General features: G+C 42.4%; 1 protein-coding gene across 1 annotated transcript in view; it reads right to left on the bottom strand.

The window, feature by feature from the left end:
- The window catches only part of Antxr1 (ANTXR cell adhesion molecule 1), a 217,652-nt gene that overhangs the window by 82,536 nt on the left and 108,801 nt on the right, over positions 1-26,315 (bottom strand). The window contains exons 12-13 of the mRNA XM_004662181.2: positions 24,265-24,343; positions 1,953-2,048 (exon numbers count right to left, since the gene is read on the bottom strand). Coding sequence (XP_004662238.1) covers positions 1,953-2,048; positions 24,265-24,343 — 175 coding nt within the window. The remainder of the gene's footprint in view (positions 1-1,952; positions 2,049-24,264; positions 24,344-26,315) is intronic.

The following is a 26,315-nucleotide window of genomic DNA, read 5'->3' as shown; positions in this document are numbered from 1 at the left end:
AGGAGGTGGATAAGGAGCTGCCTGTTTGCAACACATTTTAATTACACAAACTTTAGCAAATTCCTTGGTGATGCTGGGTGTGGCTGCCTGGCTCAACAGTTCAGTGTTATGATAAAAGGTGTGGAGAGTATTATTTGAAGACTTTTATTTCAGCTTAAGTCACATCAAGTTCTTGATTAGTTTTTGCCTCTTGTAATTTGTCACTGCAGATGTCCAATGGGCTTATAATTTGTTAAACTGTCCTTGAAATTCACAAAATGAATTAAACATGATTCTTTACATAATTCTTTAAAAACTGTTCACAAGGTCACTGAAAATCAAATAGATTTTGTTTATGTGGGGAAAATCATGGATATGCATGTGATCCTGTCCTAAGAAATTGAGCAAAAATATCTGCTTTTATTTTAATTGGAATAAAATGATTTGATTTGACCTGAAGAGTATGCTGTTTAATTTGTTGGGTTGAAGAAGAACTGCAATTTACAGCAGGATCTCTGTTTTTCTTTTCAATCACATTAAACACCACAAGATAAAAAAATTGCACCTCACCATTTTAAAGAACACGATTCAGTAATGTTATCTGTATTCACACTGTTGTGCAGCTAATTCTATTATTTTCCATCTTGTACAATATAGGAAGATATTTCCACTTAGATTCCTGATATATCATTAATCTCCAAACATGACAAATTCATTTCTAGAAACTGATTCTCTATGAAACTGTTATCTCTTGTTATGTAATACCTGGAAGATATAAAAATTACTTATGCATGTAAGTTATGAAATATAATACCACAAACACTTAGAACATCACCATCCAAGACAGTTCCTTTCGATTATGGCTAAGTTACTCCCAAATGAGTTAGCCTTTTCAGTACAGTTTGGGAAACATTCAAATTGTATACTGGGCACCGTTCTCCATTTTGGAACTAGAGCCTGTGATGTCTTTTACTTTGCCTGGAGGAGCTCATTGTACAGTGGGAGAAACAACGCATGACTCAACAGCACGACAGGATGAGCTGTGCTCTAACACAGCCATGAGAAGAGCTCTGCAGGAACCATGAGGCAGCTGCTTACTCTCCCCACAGGAAAGGTGTGCTTGGGATGGCGTGACAGCAGTGAACTGGGTTGTGAAGAAAGAGAACTGTTGCCATCCGCAAAAGAAGACTGAAAAAACAGTCAAACTAGTTCAGTAACTTCCTAACTACTAGTTTAGTCTTTTCCACCTTCCTGGCTTTTTCTAAAAAACAAACAAAAAAAAAAAGCTAAACATGAGGGACATGCTTGCAGTCCTAGTACTTGGAAGACAGAGGCAGAGGCAGGAGAATCATGAGTTCCAAGCCAGCCTGGGGTACACAATGTGAAACATCCCCCATAGATTCTTCACGTAACTCTGGACCTACTCTCCTTCAGTGGCTTCTGCCTCCAAGCTGCCCAAACTAGAAGCTCTGAGTGGCCACTGATGCCTACTTCTGTCACACCTTGTTAGAATTAATGAAATTAAAGTGGGTGCCTTTCTTTATATTCAGAAATAAAGAGGCCTGAGTTCTTCTCTCAGATGGACAATTCTGAGACAGGGTGCCCTTAGAAGAGTATCAGTTGGTGTTAACTCAACAAATGGCCCACCACACATATGCATTCTTGTTCATACCATGTGTTTTATTTCATATTCAGTAACATTACCAATGATGTTGTCCTGTGGGCATTACGGATCTTTCCAGAGCACCAGACCTTCCTGTTTCTGCTATGGGAAGTCTCATCCTCCACCCATACTAACAACTCATGACTTATGGCTCCAAGTTACTAAGCCTGGTTTATGGTGATTTTGTATGAATTGCATAAAAAATATAAGATTTGTCCCAAGCTACTATAGTTCTTATTTTTCTCCCCACCTTTGGTCCTGAGACCTTCATGTCAACCTTGCCTGTATGGCTGAAGGTTAAGGCACTTACCACTGTGCAGCAGAGGGGCCAGAACCACCAGAGCAGAGCCAGGGCCAGAAGCAGGAACAGGATCAGCAGGGCGATTGCCAGGATGGAGCCATCTGACTAGGGGCCAAGAGAGAGGTGGTCAGCAGTGGGAAGACCACGGGGGGGGGGTCTTCCTTCCCAATTCCCCCACCAATGGAAGATCTGTAGCCCAGAGAGAAGCAAAGTGTGCTAAGAGCATGGCTGAAACTTTGCCGGTGTGTTTGGCTCTTGGCCACCTGATGCTCTGCTTAGCTAACTTTCACGAAACATGGATTTACCATTTTAGGGAGGACTTGCTCTTCTCTTTGGTATCATCCTGAATAAATACCTTATACATATACATATATATGTAGACACACCCACACAGTCCCCCCACCCCCACAGGGTGTCAGCAGAGCAGGCACGGAGATGACAGGATGTTGCCCCTGTGCCCCTGGACTATAGCCCTCGGCCTGGTGGCAGCTTTCAGCCTCCAGGGTCTGGGGTCCTGCCCCATCCTGGCCTGATTCAGGACAATCCTATGCAGGATTCAGCTACTTCTTGACCTTGTTCACACAAGACATATGACAGACTCCTAGACTGAGAATGAAAGTCTAGAGCCACTGACAAAAGGCTGGGGTGGGCAGGGCCTTTTTGCCAACCTACAAAGGAATGGTAGAATGGCTGAGTTTGCAGCAGTCAGTGCAGGGAGGGAAGGAGGCAGCCAGGACCACTTTATCCATGTGCCTCGGCCAGTTCTGGAGACAGACATGCTTATGTAGTCTGAGGTGGTTATTTGGTTTTAGCAAATAGAAGCACCACTTAGTGTCAGTGTTCTGAGATGGCTAATTAAAGAAGTCACTTGAGATGGCAGGTCTAAGTCCTCCCCACCCAGCTGCATAATGAGCCCTGAGGCACACAGTTACAGGCATGAAATGCCTAGTGTCGGGTAGGGGAGAGACCTCACTGTATAAAGCACTCTCTGTTCACGCAGAAGGACCTGAGTTTGGATCCCTGGTACCCACATCCATGTACAGTGGGGATGGTGGCCTGTCTGTAGTCTAAGCCCCCCTGAAACGGAGCTGGACTAGCCAAATAGGTGAGCTTTGGCTTCAAGTAAGGGAACCTGTCTCAAGAAATAAGGTGAAGAGCGATTGATTGACATCAGCCTCTGGCCTCCACACATGTATGCACAACCCACAACCCCCCAGCAAAGACTTCTGGGTAAAACTGGCAGCCTCGTTTTTGGCCCAATAAAACAACTGGATATTTTCACTGGGAATAACACTTACAAAAGACAGCAACACAAATGTTTAACAATTAGAGAAAGCTAAGTAATATACAATTACCATGCAATTAGTTAGTATGTTGACAGAGTGTTGTCAAGTCATGTTTAATAAAGAGAAAGCATCCTGGTGTAATGAGTAGATTTCTGTATATAGGAGTCAAAAGTGAGGGGCAGACAGGCTGTCTTTGATTATTTACTAACTTTTTCTATTCTTTGTAGAAATACAATCTCACTGTAGTCCAGTCTGGCCTCGAACCTGCTGTGTGGCTGATGCTGGCCTAGGTAGAACTCCTGATCCTCCTGCCTCTACCTCCAAGTACTGAGATTACATGCCTGCATAACTATGCCTGGCATTTTTTACTGAAATATTAAAATTAATTTCACTACTAGTGAGTTTATGGGAACTTCTTTTCTTTTTTAAATTTTTATTTATTTATTTGAGGGTGTGGAGAGAGAAAATGGGCATGCCAGGGCCTCCAGCCACTGCAAACAAACTCCAGACACATGTGCCACAATGCTCGTGACTTTGTATGGGTACTGGGGAATTCAACCTGGGTCCTTAGACTAAGCAGACAAGCTCCTTAACCACTACGCCATCTCTCCAGCCTGCAACTTACTTCTTTTATAAATCAATCTCTCTACTTTAAACAAATCTTATAATATGAAAATAGATTCTCGAGGGACTTCTTTAGAAATCCTCAAGTAGAGCTTTCTGCTTGGACATCTGAGGAGAGGGGGCTGGGACTCTTTGTCAGTTTACATAAGTGGTCCACAGAGTGGCTTAGGACAGAAGTTTATGGCCCAACTGAGATGACACCTGTGATCAGGGGACTCTGTTCTCAGCACTACCAGACCCTCAAAGTTGTCCCCCACTCCAACTTTACACAGTAGGGAGGCTGTGTGGCCTGTCCAGGGTAACCCAGGGTCAATGAAAGAGCTGGGCTATGACTTACTCCTAGTTTGAGAGCATGGCCTGGTGGGAGGGGCAGAGAAGGGCTGGATAAAGAGCTCTGGGACTCTTATAGGCATGGGGTTTCTGGAAGAGGCTTAAAAGCAGCTCTCCAGCTCTCACTCTCTGCAACTCTCTGGAATGCCTTTGACTAAAAATCCAGGGAACTGAACACCCCATCCAAAATGTCAAGGTTTGGGAATGTGGGATTACCCTCAAGGGAGCTGGGCTTTGGGTACAGGTGCAGGGCCAGGCAGCCCAAGATAGAGTGGGAAAGTTCAGGGCTCCTTGAGGAATGGCCACAATAAGGGGCTCCTGGGCCACTGCATGCCTTCAGAAGCATGGCACAGAGCAGGGGCAGCAAGAAATCGCATATGTTCCAATTTGCTATTTGCTAAGGACCAACCTCGTGGTCTCTCAGTCTGCATTCTAGGTCACAGTGATGGTGATAAGGAGCAAGGAAGCATTCTTAGGTGGCTAGTTAGGAACACAGGTCTACAAGAACATAAACATCAACCTGCCATCCTGAGACTAGAAGGCAACTCCACTCTGAACCTAAACCGGATTCATCAAGATAGCAGCCCTCTGTTCTCTTTATTTCCTGGTTCTTCCTCCTAGGAAGTTTTTGATGGGACTTTCCCCTTGCTGGAAGGTTCTTTCTGAGTTTGTGCTCTTCTCCCTTACCCACCAATCAATCAAGGTCTCTATATACATTTAACTTTAACCACTATAGCTTATCCCAACTCGATACTTAGTTTACAGTCAAACTTTTACTAACAGGAGGAGACCACAAAGGGGAGCAAGAAGTGATGAGATGAGGAGGGGGGAGGACAAGAGGAAACCGTGGAGTATGAACACAGAAAGGAGGATGAGTTAGGGAAGAAAGTACAATGGCGGGGGGAGGGTTAAGAAACCCAGCTGCCTCTGCAGCCACCCAAGACAGAGGGAGCCATGGGAGGGGCACAGAAAGTGGGGTCATCCCACACAACTGTTGCAACAAGCTGTCACATCAGAGCTGGAACCTGCCTCTATTTCCCTACAGCAACTAACACGGTGAACATTTCAGGTTGCAAGCCTGTCTGCACTTGGAATAATGAGTGGTTTTGGTCATGGAGAGGTTTATAAATTAGCCTTTAATAAAGACCCAGATTACAGCTATTCAACATTATATGTAATTCTCTTCCCTAGCTTAGTTTTTCCACCTCAGATGGATAAACTAGAGCAAAAGGACTCAAAGCTTCTGTTCAGGTACGCTACTTCATCCTTGTAAGTAACTCGGCTAAAGGGCTTGCCCACAGCGGCGAGGAGTAGCTTCCATGCAGGGAGGACTTCCTGGATTTGGATAGTGATGTCTCCTTAGGAGTCACAGCTCAGCCTGGTGGTGGTGGTGGGGGCAGCTCAACAGGGGCCCTTGACAATGAAAACAGTGCTCTGGGAATGGTTCTGGGATAAAGCCCCAATCTGGCATCTAAGATCTTCTAGAAAACCACAAATGTCCCATTCCCAAGTGTCACCACCGAACTATAAAGCAATAATTTTTCTCAATGAACTTAGACTGAGGCTGGTGCTTCCCTAGGTGGCAGATGCAGCCTTGGAGGTCTGCTCACTTATTCACTCAGCAAACATTTATGGAGGATTTACTATGTGCCCACTGGGTAGACCTCAGGGACAGAGACTGACCACTCCATGGTGCTCACAGTCTGTGGAGGGGGCATTTAAATGGCTAACCACAATGCAGAGCAGAGCAGAATGCCTGGGGATTAGTACTTTCAGAAGTGGAGACATTTCAGAATGGCAGTCCTGCAGGGACGAAGAGAGGCTGGTATTCCTGGTCAGAGGCAAGCACAAAGCTCTGGTTGTGAAGGTGCGAGTGGTGGTCCACATGATGGCAGCATGCACGTGTGCATGTGTGCGTGTAGCCAGGTAGAAAGCAGGTGTGACCCCAGCTGTGAGGGGCAGTCAAGCAGGGCCAAGGCTTCATCCCTGACCCAAGCTCCTGGAACACTGCACAGGTCAAGTAGAGAATGTTTGTTCCACTCCCCACATTTGCTCCAAGTGTGAGGCACAGAGGGTGTGCAATTCCAAGTTCAGCACATAAAGAATGCACCAGCACGTTGGGACCTGCTCAGCTTTTCTCTCTTGGGAGTGTGCTGCCCTGGGACGAATTGTCCTGCTACCCCATGAAAGCAGGTTTTGTGAGGCCTGATGCTTTCACAACTTGAAGAGAAATAAAAACCACCCAGGGGCTGAAAAGGTGGCATGCAGGTCAAGTGCTTGCTGCATAAGCAGAAGGACCTGTGTTTGGCTCCCCTGCACCTGCATAAAATGTCTGGTGGGCCTGTAATCCCAACACTGAGGAGGCAGAGAAAGAATCTTTGGGGATCATTAGCTAACTGGTCTAGTCAAATTGGTGAGTTCTAGGTTTAGCAAGAGATCCTGTCTGAAAGAAAAAGGTGGAAGACAGTAGAGGGAGACACCTGATATTGAACTCTGGCCTCCACATGCATGTGTACATGCATTCACCACAGACATATGAACATGCCTATATACACATGCACATATGACACACGCATATGCAAAAAAAATTCCTTCTAGTGCCTCAGAAACAAATGAGGGGCCCAAAGTTTCAGCTAATCATGCCTGGGTCATTCAGCCCTTGGCTGGTGACTTCCTTGGCCATGCCCATGCCTAAGACAATGAGCTGGTAAATCTGTTAACTTTGGGCCTCAGTTCAAGCCTATTTCAGCCAGGCTTCACCCCATACTCATAAAGGCAATCCAGGGGCTCTCCTATGTCAGTTTGTTTATGATAGAGGCAGAAGAGAAGCACATTTTACTACTCTTAATACTGTGACCTCAGCATCTTTACTTTAACCTCAGATTGGGTCAGTCTTGTAATCGCAATGTGTTTTGAGAATACTATGTTCAGTCTATTAACAAAGGAGTGTTTAGCCTGCACTGGTGGGTGGTGAGTTTGGACAGTTCTATGGTCTCTGCTAGGTAAGGCAGATTCTCAGTATTCACACCAAATCACAATGCATTTATACAGCTGGACTGCTGTGCACATACTGAACAGGACAGAATGAATTCTGCCCCATTGAAGGGGCCAGACAATGTCTGCTGGGGATCCCTCATATCCCAGTGATGTTGTTGCTCCAGTCTCTCTCCACAAGCACCTGAGGATGAGACTCCTGACATGAGGCTCCCCATGGTCCCTGACTCACCTCTGCTTTCCACCCTCTCCCCCTTTCTCTGGTACCAAATGTTGCTGTCTTTGAAGTACCTTTGGGAGCTCCAGAGCTAATCAGAGGGCTGCAGATCACTGTCAGTCAGCCTCTGGCCAGGGCTGGTTCTTGGAAGGCATTGCATTTCAGGACTCTGAAGTGGAATGTGGAACCTTCCTAAGTGACTGCTCAGAGCTCAGTTTCCTGCTCAGATAGAACTGGTGGAGCACTGGCAAGTTTTGTTTTCAAAGATGAAATTTAAGTCATTTCATTGCTTGCTGCTGAGAAGTTCTCAATGGGCAAGCCCTGAGGTCAAAAGTCTCTCTCCTGGAGCTTACACATTCTCACTGTTAATTCTGAATTATCTACCTTATCCCCCATCTTGTCCTGCATTTTATTTAAATTCTATTGCTTTAGCACTTGTGAAAGTACTCTCCTGACCTCCTCCTGTTTCTGAGCATTTCTGCCATCTTCCTCAAGGGCGTCTGCTTCTGCTGGTAGCTGCCCCTGGAAAGTCTCTGGTCTCTATGGTGTCTTCTGTTTTGTGGTTGCTGCTTTCTCCTTTAAGAAAATATGGGCATATATGGCCATTCTAACCATTTTTAAGTCTTCGTTTGGAAGCAGTAAATTGGTGTGAGGTTAATTTACAGTGCTATGCTACCACTGATCCATTGGTGGTCCGTTGCTGTTGTCTTTCTAACACTGTCTAGGGCTGGCGCATTTCCTTTCCTGGTTCAAACTCTCATGGAGATATGTCTGTCCCTAGAACTGGTCTGGGTAAATAAATTTGATTCCTGTGAACAATTGCGAGTAACTGCATCTGGAGCTATGGTGTTAGTGGAGGGTGGTCCTTGGTTATATGCTTGAGGACCCCAAGTCCCAAGCTTACTATGGCAGTATGGAAGAAAACAAAATCCCAGTGGATTTTCTGAAGGCAAATTTAATAGCACTCACCAAGGCTGACCACACATTAACAAGGGGCATAAGTAAATGTTAGGATTCATTCTTGCCACCTGAGAGGCAAGAATGGCAGTAAAATCCACAGTACTGACTATTATATTCCTCAGCCCAGCAAGTGAAAGAAAAGAAAAGTTGTCAGGTGCGAGTTACCTCAGCGTCTGTGGAACTCCAAAAACATGCTATAAAACAGCCAGGCTGCTCATATAGTGAGCACAGCAGAACTCCCAGTCCACATGAATCAAATGCCCTTCAAGTCAATAGCTTTGGAGGTTCGAGATTCTCTCCAAGGACTGCTCAAAGCAATTGTGACCCACCTGTTAGGTCAGGACAAAATGGAATCACCAAAGACAGCAGGATAGTGACAGACATAAGGAAGTGGGTCATCCCCATTCCTCAAGAAACTGCTCAGCCATTATTCTTCCTTGCCTAACAATGCTATAGGTCTAAGTTTCCTGCCCCCTTATCTTGAGGTCACTGTTCTGATGTCACACCCTGTTGTCTTCGATCTCCCCTAAAGAAACCTTTCTATTTTTATTTTTTTAGCTTTTCCTTTCCTCAACTTCCCCCAACTGAAGAATCCTATATAGTATCCTGGCAGCTCGTGTTTTCCCTGAACAAAAGCTCCCATCTTTGGCTCAGAGTGGTCTCTGTGGTCTTGGTCACCCCTAAACCTTACACCACCCTTTTGTGACAGTTTCTGAAACCTATTTATAGGTCACTAGAAGAAAACCTTGTCACTTCTCATATGTTTTTCACCTAGGGGGCTTGAAAACCAGCCCCCCTCCAGACCTGTTTCCATAACTGATAGGGTTTTGTTAAATCAAATGTCCTTACTGACAATATTCAAATATTGTGCCTTCAAATTCTAGCAATTACCAACAAAAATGTGGAAAACACGGAACAGTGATAGAGTTGTTGGAGAAAGTGCCTTGGCTTTTAAGATAAACACTTTCAAGAAATCTTGTGAACATATAAATTCTATTTTTTTTTTAACCTATCCCTCCCTCTATTCCTCTTCCCAGCTTTTGGGGTCATATTTAGCCCAGGATAGTCTCAAATGCACTATGTAGCTGAGGATGGTCTTGAACTCCTGATCTTCCTGCCTCCGCTTCCCTAGCACTTTCTTAGCACAGGGAAGGTGATCAAAAGTAAATTTTATATTTATTTATCACTTTCCTATCTTTCCGAATGCAAGCAGTATGTTAATCAATACAAGATCTTAGGGAATAATGCCAACAAGATACTGCTGGTTAGTCTCGGAATGCTTAGTTCTTGTGAATGGGCTATTGAGATAAGGTTACAAGCAACAGGACCAACCTTTTGACACTGTGACATGATGTATTTTGTACAAAGTTCATGTTTGAAGACTGTACAAGCAAGTTACAAAAAAAAAACCTGCAAGAAAATATCTAATGTTTTGTGTAAGTTAACAACTTTGTTTTGAGCCACATTCATAGTTGCCCTTGGGCACATGTGGCTGACAGGTTGCAGTGGACAGGGAACATTCAAATATGAAACTGGAAGAGATAGGCTAGTTTCTCATTTTCATTGTCTTGTTCCACTCAATATGGTCATCTGTGTATCTTTCCTGAATATAGCCACGTATTTAATATGCATGTTCAACTGGACTTATTGGCCTTATTAGTATAATTGTCACCTATTACTGGAAGTAAACATCACCTTCTGTATACTGTTGCCTGTTGCTTTAGATTTTGGATGTGGAATGGTATGTTTAGGTGATACCTTATAAACAAATATTACCAAGGATGATCACGGTGTGCATTTGTTAGAACAATGCATCTTTTTATTTTCATACAGCAGGATGTCAGGAACTTAAGATACCATTTTCTTTCCTTTTAAAAAAATCTTTATTTATTTATTGGCAAGCAGAAAGAGAGGAGGAGGAGATAGAAAAATGGAGAGAGAGAGAGAAAGAGAGAGAGAGAGAGAGAAAGAGAAATGAATATGGGCATGCCAGGCCCTCTTGCCATTGCAAACAAACTCCAAACACTTGTACCATTTTGTGCAGCTGGCTTTACATGGGTACTTGGGCAATGAAACCCAGGCCAGTAGGCTTTGCATGTAAGCACCTTTAACTGCTGAGTCATTACCCCAGCCCAAGATACCATTTTTTATTGAGTTTTTATTGCATACTCAGTAGCAAGAGATGCAGAAAGATGAGGAAAATTAGGTTCTGATGGCCAGGCTGGTGAAAGGTTAAACAGATGCACTGGGTCAGCTCAGAGAGCAACACAAGTTCTGTTCAAGAAGACATGGCAACCCACACGACCAGAGGTCAGAGGAGAGTGGAGGTAAGACTCTGGTCCAGGTACCAGGGCATCTTGGGCATGTCCAGACAGCACTTTGGGGGGGGGGGCTCTGAGGCCACTGTGAAATTAAGTGGATAGTGAAGAGAGGGAATTCCAGAAGGAAAATGAATTATGGTCAAGAATACAGAGGTAGGAGAGCGAAGAAGGATGAGACACAGGATTGTCACCACACACTTCAGTCTGTGGGGTGTCAGCATTCACTCTAAACGTTTAAGGCCAATAGGGAGGGAGGGCATGAGGCTGTCAGGTCCATTTATTTTTAAGACAGTGTATTATGTGGTTCAGGCTGGCCATGAACTCTACATAGCCAAGGATGACCTTGAACTTCTGATCTTCCATGTCCTAAGTGCTGGGATTACATGAGTGTGTCACAATGCCTGGTTTTAGGTCCTGCAACCTTAAGCAACATTTTGTAGATATTCATGCTGGCTAGGTCTGTGTGCATTTTGAATATAATCTCAAGAACTTCATGCTGTACATATGCCTTTTCTAAACCGATAAATTTGAGCAGTGCAGACAAAACTGTTACCTCTCTCATACTTCCTCAGCCTGCAAGTGAAGCAGTTTTCCTGATGTTGGGTTCAGTTTAAAAGAATCCTAGGAATATTTTGGTTGTCACTTATTCAAGTGCTTTTTAATCTTTTAAAAATATGAAAGTTGCTTTGGGCAATGAATAAGCTACCATCTGTTATAGCAGCCATCGTGAGGGCAGAGGAATGCTGGCTATGTGTCATGTCGCTCGTGGCACTGGAGGAGAAATAAACTAGAAGCTTCTGAATTTCCTTGGTGCCCTAATGAACACATGGAATGACTATTCTGCAAAAGGAAAAGAATTTATTTACTTAGTTAGTATTATTTATTATAGAAGGAAGAATCTACTTGCTTTTTGGGACTGCAACAATATTGCTTGTGTCAGTATCAAATCTTGATGAGATATTCATATAAGAACCTTGGGGTATTATGTGATTTTTACTTTTGTGTCATTACAAATCACCAACCAGGATAACAGTGGGGTCAGGCTGGGATTCTTCCATTCTGTGATAGTCTTGATCATAGATTTTGTGGATTTTGGATGTTTAAAAAGTTGGCAATTAGTTTAGTGTTGGTGGAAAGAAGGTCTCCTCAGTCTCTCTCGGTTTTAGGGGGGACATGTGGATATGTAGAGTATGTGTGGTGCATGATGTATGTGGTAGTGTGTGTCTATGAACATACATGTGCAGATGTGCACACCTGAGAAGGCCAGAGAAGAACATCATGTATCCTCCTTTCTTACTCATGATTATTTTCTTGAGATGAAGTTTTTCCCTCAATCTAGAGCTTCCACTTACAGTCTGTGAGTCCCAGTGATTCTCCAGTCTCCACCCACTGCTTTTTATGTGGGTACAGGAGAATTAAGCCTGGATAGTCTCAGACACACTTAAACAGCAAGAGCTCTTACCCGCTGAGCCACCTACCCAGCCCCTCAGTCTGTTTTTTATTCCATTCCATAAACTATTAATCTCTCCTCTTCCTTTTTCTCTTTCCCCATTCCCTTCAGTATTCTGGATCCTCTTTAAATTGTGGACTTCCTGTAGTCAATGCTCTCACTAATCTAGAATGCTCAACCCAAAGCTCTGGAGTGGCCTTGGTCACTGAGGGGCAGCTGTGAATGGCACATCCATCATTCATTCACTAAAGCCCATGTACCTTAGGAGGCACCAGGACTAGGAGCTCTTTTATATGCAATTTTTGCAAGCTTAGAAACTTAAATCTTCAAATTAGAAAGCAGAGGGAGAGCATTCACAGTGAGAAACATATACATACTATGAGGAGACAATCCTAGAAGAAGCAGAACCAAGACAGCTCAGCTCAGGGCTCAGCAGTAGTGCACTGGTCCAGAAGGCACAAGACCCTGGGTTCCATTCCCAGCATTACAATGTCAGCCAAGTGTAACAAAACAGACTGGTCAGAGATTGTTTTGGGGACAGACACTCTCACTAGTGGAGGCTTTCATAGCAACTTGACAAATTTTAGCTGGTGATAAGAATGTGGGAAGTGAAATGCAAGCTTTGTACAATATTTCATAATGGCCCTTAGGAACATAGGCCTCCCTAAGAAGACTTAGGAGTAGGTGTGGGGTGAATGGGGTGTGTGCGTGAGTTTTCTTGGTCCCCTGGGATGGTGACCTCACTCTACCACTGCTCTCATCCTGTGAAAGCACTGAGTAGATCTCATCTTCACATCAAGCTTCCCCAGCAACAAAGCACTTTGGACACAGACTATTCCTTGCTTATATCCCCTACACTTAACAATCGCTTTGTTTTCCATACTATTCTTACTTATCATCTTTGTCCTAGTTTTTGGAGGTGTTCACTCTGTTGCTCTTCTTTGACCCCCTGAGATCCATGCTGAGCTGATGATACCTTTTCTGATAAAGCACTCCAGGAGTACATTTTTTTCCCAGAGCCACTTTAGCGGCACTCTAGCTTATGTGGCATCTTTGTGACAGACCAATCCCAAGTGTGTTCTACTTTACATTATGACTTCACTTTGACACATACATGAGTTGGATGTATTTGAAATTTTAAAACATAGATTTTCAAAATTTATTGGCTATTGATTAAAATTTTTTTCATTCTAGAGTATGTTTTATAGGATACAGTTCTTAGAATTTTGTTGAGACTTGACTTATGTCACCATCCAGAGCTTTTTACAAAGACATAAGATATGTGTTGGGAAGGGCAGGCACTGTCAGTGGGTATACTTTTCCAGAACGGAGAGGCTAGTTATGCTTCTCTAGGCACAGAAGTGAATGGTAAAGAGTGACTTGTGTTCAGCACAGGCTTCATTACACTTACTTTTGCTACGATACAGATTATCAAAAGTATTCCACCAAATTTCAAGTTCATCCACTGCAAGATGCCTCATTATTTATAAGCCATGAAGGAAAAACTTTGCCTATTCAATTATGACAAACTATTGATAAGCCGAAAGCTCTCAATTTCACAGATGTTATAATGTATGGGTAAAATATGTGTCTTTTACTGGATGTGAGATGATTTTTTTTTTTTTTTTACTAAACTTGTAATTATTTAACATCTACTTAATGCATCCCTAAAATTCTAGAATGTTATGCTGGATCCAGATTATTTCCAATATATGTTTAAATGCATTATTCCAATCATTTATATTTTACTATTTTTAATAGTTGATCTATTAATTACTGAGAGAACTGCATGCAAATCTCCTTTCAAGGTAAGATGGTAGATTTATAACTTTCTTTTTGAAGTTTTCTTTCTGTGTGTTGTGGGTGTGTCAAGGGCAGACCAGAATTGTTGGAATTTCCAAGATAAGTGTTCCTAGCCCCATTATGTCCTCTTTATGCTAGTAATCGTTTTAAAATATATTTATTTATTTATTTGTATGTAGATGGAGACAGAATGGGGGGGGGGAATGGGCATGCCAGAGCCTTTTGCTACTGCAAAGAAACTCCAGATGCATGTGCCATTTTGTACATCTAGCTTTATGTGGGTACTGGGAAATATAACCCAGGCTTTTAGGCTTCACAAATGAGCACCTTTAACTGCTAAGCCATCTGTGCAGCATGTTTTCTTTACATGCTATGAAGTTTAATCTATCCAGTATTAAATAGTTATACTAGTTTTCTTTTGATATTTGCCTAATATAATATTTATCACATTTTAACTTACAACCTTTATTAGTCTTTACCTTCTATAGAACATATTTTACTACAAATAGCTTATAGCTGGATGGTTTGAAAATGCAAGCTGTTAGTCTATGTTTTTCTTAAAATTGCAGAGTTTCTTAAAGTTGCCACAGTTATTTTGCTTATAGATTATTAGATTGAACTTGTATTTCTACCATTTCACTATGTGGTTATATCAGAGTTTTCCAAGGCATAGTTTTATGAAAATATGTATTTTTTTCTTCATTGACTCTCAAAACAGGAAAATTTCAAACAGGGCATTCTTTCTCTCCCTTTTTTTAAAGTAGAAACTTTGTATGAATACTTAAGAGATAAAAACATTGAAAAGTCAATTGCTCAAATAACCAATAAAACCTAAATCATCACAAATACTCCAAAACATATTCTAAAAGATACTTTTATACATATGAGGGTTACTAAATTAGAGATTTTTGGCAAGTTATTTTTCTTTCAATAGGCAGCATTTGAGATCCGAGCTCTGCATTCTGTTATTCCTGTGGTCTTCTGCCCTTTCTGATGATGGTGTATGAGACCACAGGTATCTTATTAAAATAACAATAAAAACCCAGGGTACTATTTAAAAAACCGTAAACCCTTGAATTTTGTGTGGCTCTACAGAAACTACTGAGTAAACAGGGGAATGATGTGTGACTGGCATACCAGTCGTAAATGAAAGGGCATGTTTGCAGGTTTCTTGAAAACAGATTACTCTCTGGAGGAATTTTAAGCTGAAATGTGATCTCACTTGTGTTAGGCGGAGGAGGTTGGCCAACCTGCATCACACAATGGAACCGCCTCCAGCGTCAACAACAAAGGTCTTGCAAATTTATTTTCAAAATGTAAAAACCAAACTCATGGGTTACTCTCTGGGGCACTGACCGTAGTTGCCCCTTGTGCCTGACATACTCTTAAGTACTCAATGACAACCTCTCAGCAGTGGAAGGCTGGAGACTCTGCCAGCCCAGTTGTCCATGTGATGCATGAAGGTGTGCACACGATTCTACCATACTGTCCATGCCTGTGCTTGAAGAGAACCACCATAGGAAGCTCACTTCCATCCAAGGTGGCCAATTATAGAGGCCTTTCTAAAAACCAGCCAGAAGCTGCCTCTGGGCCCATTCCACTCCTGAACAGTAAATTACCTACAGAATTGGGGTGCTACAGACAAAGGCAGAGATGTGTCAGAGCAGCCCTTTGTCTCCATGCCAAATACATCACAGGCTAAAAAGGCCTAATTCCATTTTCTGCACAATTTACTATGCTCCATGCTTCTCTCAAGCTCAGCTTCTGCAGCCTTTCCCATCACTGGACACAAGATACTCAAACGGACACTAAATCTTCACATATTAAAGAGGCTTTTTCACACCTCCTTTGTTACTTTATCCAGAAGTCAGAATGTCTTTGGGAACTGTATCACTGTGCCAATTTTGCAGAGATCACAAAATAAATGCAAGAAAACAAACACTGGGTTTTTAGTGCATGGCAGGTCCTGCGCCAGCTGTTTGAGGTACATTATCTCATGTCTAAGTAAGCCAGTGAGGAGCAGAACTAGGATGTTCATTGGATCCAACAGCTGTGCCTGTTCTCCTTTCTCCTCTCTAAGCAAGTCTCCCTGGGTTTTGCAAAGCCACTTATTTCAGAGGACATATCACCTATAATTACAATGATCAAAAATGTATACCTGGCTATCCTTCCTTGAGGCTGAATATGAAGCACTAGGATTCATTTGTGCTTCAGGAGGACTATGGACCAGTCCCTGCAGATACTAACTTTCTTCAGCTCAATGGGAAAGTCAACAAAAGCTCGTTCTTTTTTTTCCTAGTGACCAAATTCATAAAGCAGTGGCCTCTACATGAATGGCCCTTTCTTATAGTTAATGCATCTGCAGCATGCCAACACAGGGGTAGCTTACATAGCAGTGCCCATACTAGTTTCGTATGGTCTTCCTTTGCCCAAATTCCACATTCTGTCATTTATTTCCTCCTTAAAGCTCTCCCCTCCAATGCAGACTCCCCTTAGTCTCCCAGATTATGAAAGTTGAAGGTAGGAAAAATAGGAAGAGGAGCAGGTGTGGGAGAGAGCTGGAGAGGAAGTAGGATTGTTTTGTTGTTGGGGTATAGAAAGCTACAAGGGAAGTCCCAGTGTGTGTCCTGATCCCACCTCTTTACATTGCTTATTTAAAAAGGCCTCTTCTTCAGGGCTTGTTGCTATATTTTCACAACTGGAGAGGGTCCAGTTGGGGAAAAAAGCACTCACAGGCAAGAGTTTGGGGGCTGAGAAAACCATGAGCTGCCTAACTGTCATTCCTGAATTCTGGAAGGAGATGTCCAGCTTCCTTTCATAGAAAAGCCACTATGGGTGACTGCAAATGGCCACTTAGGTTCATTGAGTAAGTACACCTCAGCTGTGATATGTTTGTGTTAATTTATTCACCTAAAGGCCTACTCATAAATGGAAACTCACAAATCTTTGGATCCATGAACAATTTCAATCCCTGTGCAATATTTTCTTTCTGTACCCCAACCTGTATAGTATTCATCTCTGGAGTGTCTTTCTTTCCTGAGTACTCTGTCATTACTTCTGGAAGGCAAGGACTGGATACTTTCTTGTGTTTCTCTTTGTTCACAGTACTAGTTGGTCCTAACATGCTGCTTTTAACTCATGTGCATGACCTCCTCCCAGGACTTAGATCTGGCATGAGGAGGCCCCATGCTGGTCACTTCTGGTATGGATAATCCAGTCCAAAGACAGATACTTATTTTGATGGATGGGCTGTTTTCCTGACCATGGAAAAGAAATAGAAGAAAAAAAATCTTGTCTAATATTTACTTTCTCTGAAGAATGCACAGTGATTTTTATTATTATTATGTTGGAAGGTAAGAATGTTACTCAGCACAGGATAGTAGATTCATTCCCTTCAGACTGGTGACATTCAAGAGGTTTTGGCCAAAGTCTGTCTGTTTACCTAGACAGTACTCTGACTACATACCACGGCAAATTTGTGTTCCCAAGTTACTCTAAAGCTACTGGTAACAAAACTGAACTGACAGAAATTGTCATGGTCTGGAATATTGCCACGGACAGAACTCTGCAGACATGTTGGGAAGAATGTCCCTGCTCTCCTTCTGAAGCCTCTTCCTACAGCCACTGTGGCCACTATTAGGTGACCTTCTAAGCTAGCCTGATGAAGGCAGACTGTCACCTTTAGCCTGGGCTAGTTGTGCCTAGATTAGCTGAGCTGCTCTAGCTGTGACCTGAGGCTATGCAGATATCCCCAGTTATGGCTATTCTGTAGGAACCTTAATTCTGTGAGTATCTTGGTTCTGCCTCACAGATGAGGGGCCTACTCTGAATCTCAGTCTGGTTGAGCTGGTTTCTAGATCCTACTTCCAGGTCTGCATCCCTGGCAAGGGAATTCTCCTCAGTAGAACTGGTATGCTTTTGGAGAGCTAGATCTTTGGCTATTGCCCTGTCCAGAGCTGGTGGTTAATTTTTCACCTGAATAAAGCTCCTAAGACATGAGGATTGGACTGTTGATGACACTTGGGGGGGGGGTGAGGCCTGCCCTCTACCAAATCATAGTTCCCTCACTGTGGAGTGATGGTGGAGTCATTCATTCATTCAATCAGTGCATACTTTCTGAGTAGTCTCTGTGTAGACATTGTACCAGCGCTTCGACTGTGATGCAGGGCATCCTTGGTCTGTCCTTAAGATGCGCATGTGCTCTGCTGTGTTTGAGACCGTGCTCCTTCCAGTGTCTGCACTTTCCTAATTTATAACCTGACTGCATAGCTGGGGGCCCACCTCAGGAAAGACCACAGGATGTATGACGAGGAGAGGAGAGTAGGCCAGCTCTCTCCTTTGAAACAAACCTGGGCTCTCCTCCATAAATTCTGATTCTTTTGTTTTTCAACTGTTGTACTATTGACATTTTGAGCAAGATAATCTGTATAGTTTGGGAAGGATTGTGAGTCTCTCTTTGTCTTACACATATACACACCAAATATTTATAGAAAAATAACCCCAATATGGGGGAGAGGAGTCGGACTCAAAAACCTGAGGGATACATTCTGGGGGAACAAGCTGGCCACGGGCACATCTCCACACAAATGGAATGGCAGAGTGCAGGTGAAGAGCAGCGTGGTGGCCAGCAGCCACCAGTGCAGAGGACACGGATGTCAGCTGTGTGAGACGGATCTGCTCTGACAAAATGCCTTCAAATGCTTGCAGTGTGACAGGGATTTGAGGCGTAAGAGGAGTTTCTATGAGATGGTGATAAATGCTTGTTTCATTCATACTCTAACTAGTCCCACTTCATTCTTGTACTGAGAAAATATTTTTACAAAAGTAGCAAAGCAACTGTAATGCAACCCTATTTGACTTATTGCTAAATCTGATTTATTGATGTTCTTCCCACTCTAGTCATATTGCTAGCAACATATTTAGGTTTTATTCCAGCCTGTTCTTAAAGTCCAGGCAATTATGCCCTCAAAAGGGAGCATGTCTCTTACTTAAGGGGAGAGTAAGTTACAGGGTGTGCATAGTAATTCCTAATGGTGAGGAAAGAGAAGATGGTCAATAAACTAATAAATGCCATCATTCTTTGATGGGTAATTGTGACCTCCAGTCGCTTAAATATGTAACATTGTTCTTGATTATAGCCATGAAAAAAACAGGTTCTGAGACAGGCTAAGTTAACTTGCCCAGATCACCTTCAATAGTGGAGGAGTTAAAAAGTAAAGCTGGATTTTTTTTTTTTTGACACAGGATCTCATGTAGCTTAGGCTGGCCTCAAACTCCCTATGCAGTTGAGGAAGACCTTGAACTCCTGATGCTACTTCTAAGTGCTGAGATTATAGGTGTACATCTCCATGCCCAGCTTTTGAACTGGATTTTCTGACTCAGTATGCTATATTAATTCCTCCATTATTCTGTAAGTACAGTATGTTATGCTTATGGATTATGACTATATTGGCATATCTTGTTTTGATGCCTCAAGTTGTAATTTGTTAAATTTTTACCTTATTCAAAAAAGAAGAAGAAGAAGAAGAAGAAGAAGAAGAAGAAGAAGAAGAAGAAGAAGAAGAAGAAGAAGAACAGGGGATGGAGAGATGGCTTAGCAGTTAAGGTGCTTGCCTGTGAAACCTAAGGACCTACCAATACCCACATAAAGCCAGATGCACAAGGTGGTACATGTGTCTGAAGTTAATTTGCAGTGGCTAGAGGACCTGGTGTGTCCATTCTCTCTCCCTCTATCTGCCTCTCTTTCTTTTCTCTCTCAAGTAAGTAAATAAAATAAAAAAAAATTGTTTATTTATTTATTTGAATGTGACAAACAGAAAAAGGCAGGTAGATAGATAGATAGATAGATAGATAGATAGACAGACAGACAGACAGACAGACAGATAGATAGAGAATAGGCATGCCAGGGCCTCCAGCCACTGCAAACAAATTCCAAATGCATGCGCCCCTTATGCATTTGGCTAACATGGGTCCTGGGGAGTTCAGCCTCGAACCAGGGTCCTTAGGCTTCACAGGCAAGTGCTTCACCGCTAAGCCATCTCTCCAGCCCAATAAATTTTTTAAAGGAAATATTTGTGAATGGTGACATTGCATGGGTTTTCTCAAATCATTATGCATTGTTCTTTGTAGACAGGCCCTTTTTCATATAAATTCAGAAGAAAAGACAGGGTCCTCTATTATGTGTAGATTTGTTGGTTTTAGAACCTTTTGTGTAACTTTAGGCATTCTTTCTTTCTTTGAAGATTGTGGTTTTATAACCTGGCAAGATACAAACAAAATCCCCATCACAGTTAACAGCAGTGAACATCAGCTAATCTTACTGTCACATACTGTGTGACAAGATCAAGGGTATGCATGCTGTCTTAAGAGAAGAACAAATGTAAAGTTGAGAAAAGACCCAGATCAGAAGAGAGCAGGCATGGGACAAAACCAGACACAAAGAAAAACCACAGACTCATAGTTTTGGGAGTGACCATGAGAAAGCTGTGCCAGAGGCATACCTAGCCCTTATTCACGCTGTCTTCTTTGAGAAGGACCACTACCTGCTTTCTCACCTATAATTATCATTTTTTAAAATCACCACTTTGGCATTCTCCCATCCATGAAGATCTCAGAACTCTTCCTGGCTCCCCTCCTCCTTTTCTTCTGAAGTTCTGTAGTATTTATACCTGATTTATGCAACCCTGCTATTTATCATATATTTTTTCATAGGCTTGTTGGACCCATCCCCCCAATGGCAATTTTGTAGACTGTCCAGGAGCACTGGAGACACAGTAGGGGCTTAAGAAATGATTGTTGAGGGCTGGGCATGGTGACACATGCCTTTAATCTCAGTACATGGGAGGTAGAGGTAGGAGGATTGCTGTGAGTTCGATGCCAGCCTGAGAATGCATACTGACTTCCAGGTCAGCCTGAACTACAGCGAGACCCTACCTCAAAAAACTAAAAAGAAAAAAAAAAGAGAAAGAAATATTTATTGAATGACTTTCTGAATTCTGTGCTCCTTGGTTGGGAAATTAGACTTGTAAAAGAGTTATTTAACTCCTCATGAAAATATCTTTTAGGTATTAAAATTCACTTACTTTGTCAGAAAAAAGGAAGACTCTGATCCTTCTTTTAAATTGCACCAATTTACTGTTTCCTTAGTTTCAGGCTATAATTGAACAGTAAAGGCCGACAGTTAGGAGAACACTGCTGAAGTGTATTAGATGTGCTGGTGAGGAAAGCCTCTGCATGCTGACCATTTTCTATAGCCATGGAGCTTACTCTTTGTGTAGGAATCATTTAGCGCCTGGATGGAAAGATCTCTGGCCTGTAAAACTTGATGGAATTTCTTCTTCTGGCCAGGGCAATAGTTACTCACTGTGAATCTTGAAAACCTGGGATATAGTTGTCTAAATGGGCACCAAAATAGAGCGAGACAAGTCTGAGCTTTACATATTAAAAGGGTTTTTGGTTCCACATGAGGGAGTAGGCAGGCTAAGGCCAGTATCGACAAATCTAACTCTTTGCTCATACCCAGGGGATCATTTCTTTCTAAAAACTGTATCCTTCAGACAAATGAAGGTTTAAAACTTTATATCACCTGGGTGACCACATTTTCCATAGGCTCATCTTTTTTGCCAGGATAGGATTTCAGTGTTTAATTCAAGTTTCTTCATCGGGCCTGGGTGGGGACTATAGTTCTGTTTGAGCACAGGTCTTTTTTTTTGGGGGGGGGGTTCTATCCCTTGTGTGTCCTCTTCTAACCACTTAAGTGACGGACATGTACACTTCCAAGAACACATCTTGTTTCCAAAGACCCCCTTTGTTACCAGAGGACCCTGAGTAAAGGAGCCAACTCTCTAGGATGAATCTTCAATTAGTTCAACAAGACTTTTATTTCTTTCTCCTTGACAAGGTATGCTGGTTAATTACAATGCCAACCTGATTGGATCTAGAGTCACGTAAGAGATAAATCTCTGGGCATGTCTGTGAGGGAGTTCCTAGATCAGGTTAACTGAGGTGAGAAGACTCACCCATGAGTAACACCATCCTATGGGCTGGAGTCCTTCTAAATAAAAAGAAACAAATGAGCTAAAGTACTAGCATTTTTCTCTTTCTGCTACCTGACCGAAGACTGATGTGACCAGCTGCTTCATGCTCTTGATGACATGTTTTCCCTTTTACCTATAAACTGAAATTAAAATCTTCCTCTTTGAGTTGCCTGTATCATACATTTTATCACAGCAATGAAAAAAGTAACCAATACACAGGGTCTTATACTGTAGTTGAGGCTAGTTTCAAACTCATGGTCTTCCTGGATAACAAAGTCCTGGGATTACAGGCATGTACCACCATGCCCAGCTAGTTCAAAACTTTTGTTTCAGATTGCATTATCTTACTATTCAGATCCTTACTATATTTACCCAGGCAGTAGAAAACCCTCCTACTCTGCCTGTTTTTCCTATAGCATGTGTTATGTTTTCACATATCATGTGATTATATGCCATGTTTACTATTTACTGTCTAACCTCCTCTCTCCTGGGGCCTCTGTCTATTGTATTCCCTGATATATTCCAAATACACTGGAGATCACCTGGCATCTTGAGATCAACGAATATTTGTTAGCAAATGGACGGATGGTCTTAGATCCCAAACCTTAAGAGTGGCAATAATTTTGTTGTAGTCTAATATGACATTTTTAAGTGAAAAAGGACAATGCAGAGTCTAGTAAAAGATGTAAAAAATCAAGGTCCAGTTGAATAGAAGACTTGGATATAATCACATGAGGGCAATGTGATTTGTCAGTGAGCTGAAGGATACAGTGGGCCTTTCCTGGGAGCTGTCTTTGCAACACATTGGGCAGGGCATTCTTTCTTCTTTCTAGACACTCAGATATAAATTTGCAACCCTGTATTTTCATACCACAAACTTAGTCCTGAGATGTTCCCCTTTCCCACTTCCCCTGCCCTTGTGGCCTCTATTTCTCTACAGGATGGTTAGACATGATGAGAAGTATAAGTCCATGCTGTTCTCACTTAAAGACTGGGAGGAGTCTGGACCAGAGCTATTAAAGTTATGTTAATTATTTCTTGTTGGTTACAGACTCCCAAAGGATCAACTCCCCAAAGAATCAGGCAGGGCACATCTGAAGGCACTGAAGGCTACCTGTGCAGTTGTCAAATTTGGTAGTAGTGTGCTCAGGCATCTAAAACACAAGTATTGACCAGATGTCTAAGACAGACATATCTGAGTAGCTTCCTGTGAATTTACAAGATAAGTAATTTCTAACTCCTCTGGCTTCCAGGCATACTTGTTCTCTCTCATCCACAAATGACAGTATCTAGGAACTCCCTCACAGACATGCCCAGAGATTTATCTCTTACGTGACTCTAGATCCAATCAGCTTATCAAGACACAAATCCAATTACTGAGGGGTTCTGCCAACTTGCCTTCCAATTGCCAACCTCTAAGTGGCTTTTGTGCACATCCAAAATGACCACTGGTCAAGCACCTTAGTGCTAGAATGATCTGAAACTGAATATTCAGACAAAGATTGTTATGTAAATGTTTCTGTTAGGGGCTGAATTCTTTAAGCAAACTGAGCCCCAGTTTCCCCTAATGAGCTGAGCTGTGAGACACTGACTCCTGGTAGAAGGAGCTACAGAAGCAGTATCCTACTACCTCCCCAGGAGGCCTTGAAACCCCCATGCTATGGCTCATGCTAGAGATGATAGCTCTGCCAGTGTAGCATAAGGTGAGGGCATCACTGCTTTTGAAAACCTCTCCAGGTGGCTGTAGATAGGAAAGATCTATGTGGAAGGAGCTGGAAGAAAAGACTGCTTTGCTATCCCTATCCCTTCTCCCTTTCTCCTGTTTCATCCATTTTCCATTTTTCTTGGATTATTTCCATAACCACATAAACGTGTCTCAACTTCTTCTGTCTATAAATAACATGTCCTCTATAAATTCCTCACTTTCCTCCAGCCAGTACCTATTTTTTTCTTCCCTTGGAGAAAAGCTCTTTAAGAGTGCTTTTTAGCTATGCCACCCAATTCTGTTCTGGGCATTCTTCCATGAGTCTTTCTGGTCCAGTGGCCCACCCCCACTACAGTCTATCTTATCATCTGGACAGGCCAGTGCATTCAGGACTCTTCCTCAACCAGCAAGAGGAACCTGGACACAATACTGCTGATATACTCTGGGGCACAGCATACCCTGTATGGTACCAAACCTCAGTGAATAGAAGAAAGAACCAGAAAGCATCCCAGAGCACCTTTGAAGGAGATCAATGCTTAAGAAGAGCTGGTAATGCAGTGAGGTCTTCAGTAAGGGAGAAGTGTACAAGACTTACACAGTGTGTGGTGGTGATGATGACGGAACTGGAGATGAAAGATAGGCCATCGTTCATGCTGACCTGCAGTGCGGCTTTCCTGCAATAACAAGGGAAGCACAAACAGTTAGCATGGTATGAGCAGTGGCCTGAGAGTCACCCACACACTTTTCCTTTGCGCTCAGCTCCTAGCTACCTTTGGGATGCCTCTTTCTTGGGAGGCTGGAGCTTTTTCCTTATAAAATGTGGAGGGAGATAGTTCAGCCAGTAAAAGTGTTGGGCATTGTGGTAGTTTGAATGTTATGTCTCCCATAGACTCAGATATCTTATTAAAGCCTATAAGTTGGATTAGAGGAGGTGTCAATGGAGGAAGATCTGAGGAACAGCCCAAGATGTGTTGGAGCAGGTCTGATTTCCAGCAAAATGGTATACAGAGAGGTTTGAGCTCTGCTTGGGCTCCTGCTTGCTGCAAGTGTATGCTTGCTGCATTTACTGGCTGGTGATGGTTTCTCTCTGTTTGGATGTATGGAACCAGCTTCTTTCTGCCCCTGAAGGAACTCCCCTCTGGATCTGCAAGCTTGAAATAAATCCATTCCTCCTCTCAACTGTGCCTAATATGAATGTACATCTCAGTACTGTAGAGCTGTCTACAACAAAAATTTGGTACCAAGGTTGCTATGTGACAAATCTGACCATGTAGATTTTGGTCTTTTGGAACTTGTGTTGCTAGAGGAGGATTATCAACAGACTTGGAACTTGTGATTGCAGAAGCATTGTAGTGTGGTAAGCCAAATTTTGTGGGCTATTTTGGTGAGAGTTGGAAAATTCTAAATAAAGAGAGAATTGTATTTGAAGCCTTTGTTTATATGCTTTCAAAGGGAAAGATAAGACTACAGAGAACTTTGTTGGAACTGAACTACTGGTATAAAGCTGGCTGTGTTCTGCTGCCCATGCCTAGAGAGTTTGATCAAGGTTGAAGTATGAAGTAAAGTGTGTTTGGCAAAAAGATATAGAACTGAAATATATAAGATTTAAAATTGGAAAAATTCATACCAGTTTAAAGTTATAGGCACAGAGACTGGTTTTAGGTTACTGAAGCTGCTATTGTCAAATTATTACCATTAATTACTTTACATTGAAACAATGAAAAAGATGCCTGAGGTGATTCCAGCCAGGAAAGACTGAATGGTAGACATGCAAACTCTTTTGAAAGAAAGAATTCTGAAGAAGGAAATCTGTTCTTCAAGGTCAAGATTTATTCCCCCCTGAATTACATATGGCTGTATGGCTGCACACCTGGTACTGGTTTCAGAAGCATGAAAAATGCATGGAGTGGGTTGTCAAGAGCACATGGTTCCAGGAGCCACTGCTGAGATACAGCATGTGAAGTAGGGTCATATCCCTGATTAGAGATGATTGTGAGAGGGATCATGATTTGCAATGGAGACCCGAAGATGGCTTGGATATACCACAACTGTAAAAGGGCTACCATGGAGCACTGCTTTCGCCAGCTACTTAGCCCAGTTGGAGTGGCAGAATTGGAAATTCAGAGGCTGTCATCAATGGTTGTGGATGTTGGACTTGAATTGCAGATCTTAGTTGTTTATCTGATAGTGATTTTGCATTGATCCAGTCTCTCCTTGTTATGCTTTATAGCAATGGTAATGTTTACTGTATGCCATTATATGTTGGAAGTTTGTTAACTTGTTTTGATTTTACAGGACAGGACTCACAGTTAAGAGACAATCTTGAATCCCAGAAGAGACTTAGGACTTTGGAACAATCTTAAAGTTGGTAAAAACTATGAGGACTTTTGAAATTGGACTGAATACAATTTGCAATGTGAGATATTCATGAATTTATTGGGGGCCCAGGTAGAATATGGTAGCTTAAATGTATGTCCCCCCCACCCCATAGACTCAGGTGATTTTTTTATGAGAGCAAAAGCGCATGCACCTGAGAGAAGTAATTGGCATGCCAGGGCCTCCAGCTACTACAATTGAACTCCAGATGTGTGTTTCATCTTGTTTGCATGTACGACCTTGTGCACTTGTGCTACCTTGTACATCTGG

This window comes from Jaculus jaculus, chromosome 6 (genome assembly GCF_020740685.1).
Source record: "Jaculus jaculus isolate mJacJac1 chromosome 6, mJacJac1.mat.Y.cur, whole genome shotgun sequence".
Classification (NCBI taxonomy): Eukaryota; Metazoa; Chordata; class Mammalia; order Rodentia; family Dipodidae; genus Jaculus; species Jaculus jaculus.
This window is presented reverse-complemented; position numbering and strand designations above follow the sequence as displayed.